This window comes from Elephantulus edwardii, unplaced genomic scaffold (genome assembly GCF_000299155.1).
Source record: "Elephantulus edwardii isolate Elephantulus edwardi_28Jun2011 unplaced genomic scaffold, EleEdw1.0 scaffold00227, whole genome shotgun sequence".
Lineage (NCBI taxonomy): Eukaryota > Metazoa > Chordata > Mammalia > Macroscelidea > Macroscelididae > Elephantulus > Elephantulus edwardii.
The window spans coordinates 2,627,267-2,635,125 of record NW_006399977.1 but is presented as its reverse complement, the minus strand read 5'-3'; the positions used below and the strand labels follow the sequence as shown (position 1 = coordinate 2,635,125).

The 7,859-nt window shown below is 35.7% G+C and overlaps 1 protein-coding gene across 1 annotated transcript in view; it reads left to right on the top strand.

Annotated features, from left to right (window-relative positions):
• The window catches only part of SYDE2 (synapse defective 1, Rho GTPase, homolog 2 (C. elegans)), a 44,824-nt gene that overhangs the window by 23,064 nt on the left and 13,901 nt on the right, over positions 1-7,859 (top strand). The window contains exon 4 of the mRNA XM_006898364.1: positions 4,433-4,559. Coding sequence (XP_006898426.1) covers positions 4,433-4,559 — 127 coding nt within the window. The remainder of the gene's footprint in view (positions 1-4,432; positions 4,560-7,859) is intronic.

Below are 7,859 nucleotides of genomic sequence, written 5' to 3'. Positions count from 1 at the left end.
AACAATCTGCGTTATGCAGATGACACAACCCTGCTTGCTGAAACTGAGCACTTACTGCAGAGGGTCAAGGACTGCAGCCTTCTGTATGGACTGAGGCTCAGTGTCTAGAAGACAAAGATTCTCACCACTGGACCAATTGTTAGCGTCAGGATGGATGGCGAAGAGATTGAGATTGTTCACAGCTTCACTTTGCTCGGCTCCACGGTTAACACTCTTGGCACCAACAGCCAGGAATCAAAAATCGTATTGCGTTGGGAAAGCCTGCTGTTAGGAACCTCTCTAAAGTACTCAAGAGCAACAGTGTATCTCTGGAGACTAAGGTGCGCCTGATACAGGCCATAGTCTTTGCAATCACTTGTTATGCATCAGAGAGTTGGACAATGACTAGGGGGCATAGAAGGAGAATTGATGTCTTCGAACTGTGGTGCTGGAGAATAGTATTGAATGTACCATGAACTGCCAAGAAAACAAACAGATTCATCCTGGAGAGGGTTAAACCAGGCTACTTCTTGGAGTCAGGGATTCTGGGGCTTCGTCTGACATACTTTGGACATGTTATAAAGAGCGACAGGTCCTTGGAGAAGGACATCATGCTTGGTAGGGTGGAGGGACAGCGCAGGAGGGGAAGACCCTCTCTGAGGTGGATTGATTCAGTGACTGGGGTAATCGGGATGGGTATATCAGAGGCAATGCGAATGGCACAGGATAGAGCAGGGTTTAGGGCTGTTGTACATAGGGTCGCTATGAGTCACAAACGACTCGACGGCATATAACAACAACAACAACTTTGATCTTAAAATGGGAATGAATTAGATACAGTATTAGTGGAGTTTTCATTAAGATGTTAGAAGACCTGGACTCTGGTTTCGTCTCTATTTTTATTAGCTGTGTGATCTTCGGCAAGTCACTTTATCTCTTTGGTTCTTAATCGCATATGTCTATAAAAATAGATGCAGAGCTTCTTGAAGCTTCCTGAACTTTTAAAATATCTTTTTATTTAAATATATGCTGCTATCAAGTCTGGTTTTATGTTGTCTTTGAGGAAGTAAATAAGTCATTTTAATTTCAAGTCCAGCTTTTGGTCACATCTGTTTATAGTTTCTTTTTATTTTCCTCAAGCACCCTGTAAAAAGTTCAGAGATTAGGGATGTCCTAAAGCCAATTATTAAACAGAAATGTCTACAATTGACTATTAAAATATGTAACTCTGATAGCACTATACTTTTAATAAAGAGCGTAAGACTGTTCTAATTTATTTTAGTGCCAAGATAACATTTTTAAGCAGTGTTTCTTAGTCTGTGATGGAGATTGAGAAAGATTTAATTAATGAAGATTTCTCTTCTGTGAACTAGCAAGTAACTCTTACATTGCACATTTAGAATTGTACTGTTTAAAGATGATTTTACTGCTTATTTTGCTTCTCTTTTTACCACTCCCTACCTTACCCTCCAAAAAGTTAATGTTTGGAACTCACACAGCTGCTTTGCTGGAGAAAAACCTGAAGCTCTGCCCCTGTAGTGATGACACCACCTCTAAGGCAGTTGCCTGTCACATGAGGCCACTGAGTCAGAATCTGCTCAGTACACTCAGCAACAGTACTGTTTAAATTTAAATTTTTTTTTCCCCTTGGTTTTTCACTGTGAAAATACAGCTTTGATAGATTAATACAAAAAAGTTATGTCAAGGGCCTTTGTATCTTCCAAAAGCTTTCAATACTATTATCACCCATCACCTGCTTCAAATGGGAAAAATTACTACAGAGATCACACTCAATCCATCGGAAGAGGCATCAAGCATCAAGTGATTCAAGAAATCAGCTTCGAAACTATAGTTCTATTCTAAAACAGCCTCAGAAATACCTGGATTAGAACTTCCTTCCATTTTTTGTTTTCTTTTTCTCTTTATAATGTGAATTTTTTTTTATGTGTGTTAACATGTTCCATTAATATATTCTCTACTACTAGAGTATCAAAGACTTTAATTTCTTCTGGATTCATCTCCTTTTCAGGTTTAAGGGAAATGTCTTTCCACCCCTGCCCACCCCCCCCAGGTGTTAGGAGATTTGGGGAAACTTAAGTATCATTCTTTTGGAGGTTTCTAATCAATTTAGTTACTTCTAGTGTGGTAACATTTCCTTTGATCTTATTTAATATTTTAACTTCATTTTCTGCACCTCTTCCAATTTTAAAGTGCCCTTGAGATGATGTGGCCGGAAAAGCATGTGGTATTTGCAGTGCACCTTTAATTTAAATGAGCAGGAAAGTTGAATTTTCTTCCCATGACATGCCTGAATCTTATACGTTATGTTGATCCTCTAGAATGTAGCGGCACCTTGTGTTACCATCTTGTAGAAATAGTTTTAGGCTCTTTACTATTTTTTACTTAATAACTTATCATTGCAAATATTTTACATAACACCTTCCTGTGTCTGTTAGTAACATTTTTCCATGGGAAAACCTGCCTGCCACTTCACTGAATTCCTATGCCACTTATCTAAAGTCTTGTAACATTTTTTTCTTATATGCTGTTCTACCTGTTTGCTACTTAATGACTAAGAAAAGCTTAGTGCTATAAGTAAATCTGGAAATGTCACTGTACAAGCAGGTCTCTTTATTATTTATATATTATAAAGTGATGTTAAAATGCTAATCCTTGGGAATCTCTGTTTATTTTTACTTTATTTCTATTTTGAAATAATTTCATTATCTGTAATTCTTCCTTTCATTCAAGATGATTGATCTTTATAAGTAGTCTTTGATGTGGAAATATAGATGACAACCACTTATTCTTCTTAATTTTCTTTTCTCTCTCTCTTATTCCCCAAAATAGTACCCTCCCCAAGGCAACTTTACAGAATTGGTTGGAAGACCTGAGGCTACTCATTTTGCCCCTAATTGCCTGTTAGCTGTCTTCTTTGTTCTGTGGCCTATACTTGTTGAAACAAATGACTTTCTCTTTTATTTCCTGTTATCTTTTTTAAACTTGTTAAGTTGGTAAAGGTTTAGATAGCTGATCCATTTTCAATAATTCACTATTCAACAATACAGTATGAATTTTCAACAATTCATTATTTAACAATTCACACATTTTGTTCCATGCTACTGATATAGTATCACTCATATAATTTTCTCTTTGTGTTTTCCATTTCCATCTTTCCTATCCCTCTCTGCTTTCCGAATGTTGTCCTTGGGCTCTGAAAACCTGCTGGAGTGTCAGCTATGAGTCAGTTCTGACTCCGTGGCAGACAACAACAAATCCTTCCCTGCTTTTGAATGTTTCCATAGATAGTGGTTGGTTGTTCTAAGGAGTGTGTATCACCTTATAGATTTGTCTTGTAATTTGGTCAGAAACTGAACCATTGAGGTGAGTTTCATTCCAAGCCTGAAAGCTTTCTCAAGGTCACAGGCTTGGGTATTCTACCAGTCTGTTACTGACTAGTGAAGACTGATCTTTTTTGTGATTTTGAGTTTTGTTCCACATGCTACTCTTACTCTATCTAGGACTTCTAAAGTGTTCCTTTCAGAGTGGTAGCTATGAAAAAGAGCAGGTTTATGAATTGACTAGAGACTTGTATAGAAAGTCAAATGGCATACCTAAGATTTTAAAAAGAACATTGATAGATTTATCAGACCTGCTTTCTCATTATAGAGACCATGTTCATGGCCCATCTGTTAGTTTATAATGAACTTCTTAAGACTCTGCACTGTTATAAATTATTTAAAATACAAATATATTCAAGTAGATTGGGGTGGTAATAGTCTATTCGTCATATAAATTTTGGACTAGACATTTTCTTTTACCTTCAGTGTATCATAGAGAATTATATTTCCCCCCTCATTGCTTTATAGTCAATTAATTAGAAAAGTTTTTTTTAAAAAAGAAAACCCAGGATACTTTCATTTCTTTCAGAAAATCTTCTTTCCCCCCTATAATAATGGCTTTACATAAATAATATACTAGAATGTCATTTTAACTATGCAGTTTATAGATAAAGAACTGAGTTTTTAAAAGGTTAGATGACTTTCAGGTCATCAGATAAGAATTTTTAGAGTAAGTCTTTTAAGATTCTAATACTCTTGTTTAACCATCATGTTGCTTAATTTTACTCTGGAATAAATGACATTAAGGCGCAGGATCGTGGGGCATGGAAATAATTGGCTGAGCCTATAAAACTAAACTTACTTAAGATGGTCAACTAGTCTGTGCATAAGAGTATTGTATTGCTTGACTCTAAAGGAAGAGTAGAAGGCTTTTTAAAAGTTTAAATTAATCAATATAGTTCACAGTGGGATTTCAAGAGCTATATTTGAGCTATTTTTTAAATTTAATGTCATCAGAACATACTGGATTTCCAAATTAATGTGATTTGTACATCTTGTACTATTAAGTTTATCTCTAACTTACCTTAATGTGGCCTTAATTTTATTTCTAGGTAGTAGGCCTGTATCGACTTTGTGGTTCAGCAGCGGTCAAGAAAGAACTTCGAGAGGCTTTTGAGAAAGATAGCAAAACTGTTAGTCTGTGTGAAAACCAGTACCCAGATATAAATGTAATAACAGGTAATAACTAAATTTTGTTTTATATACTCATTTTGGAAAGACTACATTTTCAGGAATGAGAACTGAAATATAATTGGATAACCTAATTTTTGTTTGTTTGTTTGTTTTATTCTGTGGTTTACTTTCCATCTTTCATAAATACTGTTGTTTTCTGTGGGGAGAAGGCAAAATGTCTTCCCTGCCCTGAAACAGCCAACTAAGTTGGGGTGAGGAAGTAAGACCTATACTGAAGCAGCTGTAGTAGCTAGCAGAAGGCAAAGGTACCTTCATAGAGGTGTAAATAAAATGCCACTGAGATTAGTTTAGAGCTTAGATAATGTAAAGGATGTTAACTATACTTGTTTAGCAGAGAGAATCTGTTTTTGAACAGGGGAGCGAAATGTCCAGAGATGGTCTTCTAGAATACTCATTTAGCAATTACTTGTGATTGAGTAGAACTGTAAGAGAGTGAAGGCAAAGGTCAGTTAGGAAGCTTGACAGTGGTCTCAGCAAAATGTAATGAATACTGAGGGAAGTTTCTGGCAGTAAACGTAGAATTGGAAAGATTGGCCCAGACACAAATGACTGAGTGTTTTCTTAGATCTTATTGTCTGAAAGAATAATACCGTATCTATTAGCGAAAGTGGAGAGGAGAGTGATTGCATTTTGTGGGAAAATGTTGACTTTGAATTGAGTTTCAAATGCATTGAATTTGAATAAGCAGTAGGAGACTTAAGTGGTGGTATGTCAAGCAGAATTGAAAATGCCCATCTGTCCAAATGACAGACTAGCGTAGATTATGAGGTGTTGCTTATCACCTCTAGTGGCATGAGCATAACATGTTATGCTACTTAACAGGAAGATCAGTGGTTCAGATCCACCAGTTGCACCAAGAGAGAAAAATGGGCAGTTTTCTGCTGTAAAGATTTGCAGTTTCCATTTATGGTACTTTTGTGAGAAGAAAGAATGTACTTCCCACCACAGTTTTGTTCTAGCTAAATATGTTTTAGACAGATTTATTATTTCACCTGCCATCATGACATGGAAACCAGAGTTCACAAACATGGACCTGCATTCACATCTGCTTGGTTCTTCTCCTGTTTGCTTCTTCCTCCTCCTTCCTTTCCTTCTTCTTCACACATTTTATTTATTTTTACCTTATTCTTAGCTTTAAATTAGAAATTTCAATAGTACCTATAGTACAGAACTTATGTAAGACATAGTGTCTTGAATTTGTATGGCACATAACATAGTAGCTAGCACACAGTAAACAAATGATAGCTGTTAATAGTACTGTATAGTAAATCTAAGGCCTCTGCAAAGAGTTTTCTAACTTCACTTAGAAATTTAATCAACAAAGATGGAATCATTTTATTATAGTTAAATAAATTAAAATTGTCAGCAACTTGGTGGAAATATTTTTATTATAAAAATGAACATAAGACATTTTCATAGTTACTTCTCCAACTAGATGGTAACATTGGAAACAGGAGTGGCATCCACTTCCTAAACAACATTCCTCTGGAAACTCTATGAACTTTATTAAATGATGAGTTGTGCTCGATTTGATGGCAATAGACAACAACAGATGGTAACATAATTTTATAGGCCCTACCAAATAATTAGGGAGTTACGGGGACTTAATGCTAAGAAGTTGTGTTGCCCACAGAAGTTACACAGATCAAATCTACCACCTTCTCCATGAGAGGAGGAAGAGCAGTCTCCTTCATATGATTTACCATTCCTGAAAGCCCCTCTGGTGGGGTCTTGCTGGTAGACAACAATTGAATAACTTGGTATCTTTGTTGCTGCAGTTTGTCACTAAGCCAGAACCAACTCAGAGTTATTTTTCTCTTGATTGTATCTATATATATAAAACAAAATCTATTTTATGAACAAATTATAGAGAAATTTATGAATAACCATTCTCAGAACAGTGGCTAAATTAATGTATATATTTGCCTTAATAAAATTTTCTCTTAGAAATAAAAATTACACTAAATGTGTACAAATTACAGAGATGAAATGGTGTAATTTGAATTGATTTTTTTGCTTTTTTTAAATTTTTTGCTTTTAAGGGAAGGTTCTTGGTTTTGAAAATTGGTAGCATATGCACAGTATATGAATCGTAGCTCAAGGAATATTTTATAACAATGAAAGTTTTATAACTTTAACTGAGTTTCTATAATTTATGATTGTATATTTCTTGGCTCACTATCCTTTTGACTATTTCACTTTAGTAATGGAAAAGAACTAGAGCCATTTTCTGGCTTGATAAAATGCCAATGAAATGATTTAAGAGTTGCCCGAGAAATATCTTTCAAATTGCAATAAATTATACAGAAGGTCTCATAGTGGCTCAAAACATTGATTTGGGTAATTGGTCAGGAATGATGTTGCCACATGTGTTTGTTCCAGTGGAACTCGCATATTTGAGTAAACTCTGAAAATGATAATTAACAGTCTGATAGATTTAAAAATGAGAATCAAATGAAGTAAATAATGCTGTTCACTTAGAGTTTAATGTGTGCTAAGTAGTTGGGTTGCTGCATAGAATGAAACTGTGGCATATCTACATCGTGAATACTGTGCAACAGCCCCCCCAAAACCAGTTGCTTTCAAGTTGATTCTGACTTATGACCCCATTTGTGTCAGAGTAGAATGGTGCTGCTCCAGAAAGTTTTCAAACTGATTTTTTCAGAATAGATTTCCAAGCTTTTCAACTAAAGTGCATCTGGGTAGATTTTCCTTCCTCCAGCAGCCAGGTGTTAACCCCTCGAAATTCCTTTTGTTATTTTGTACTGTTGAGTCAGAACCCACCCATGAGCTGACCCTCCAGTGGGCTTTCAGAGGCAGTTTAATCATACTGGAGGAGATTGCCCATTTTTCTCCTTTGGACCAGCTGATGGATTTGAACCACCTGCCTTCCTGATTGCAGCACAACTTCCTAACACTCGGTCACCAGAGATCACTCCTATACCCTCTAAAACATCATGCTGGGATCCCAGGAATGTGTGGTGCTAGATAGAAAACTCTAAACCTTGTTTAGAGAAAAAACCAAAACATACAGTCATTCACTATTAAATTACCCTTAAGCTTCAACATAAGTAGATAAAATGAAAAATTGTGTTTGTTTTGCTAAATACTATACACAGAAATAGAAAATTTTTAGTTATTCACTCTGAATTTAATGTACAGTATTTGTTAATAATTTGCCTTAGTCACTATTTGTGACACAGTGTCATTGATTTCACATGAAAGCAAGATTCTACTGAAGATCATCCAAAAACGATTAGAACAGCACATCAGCAGAGAACTGCC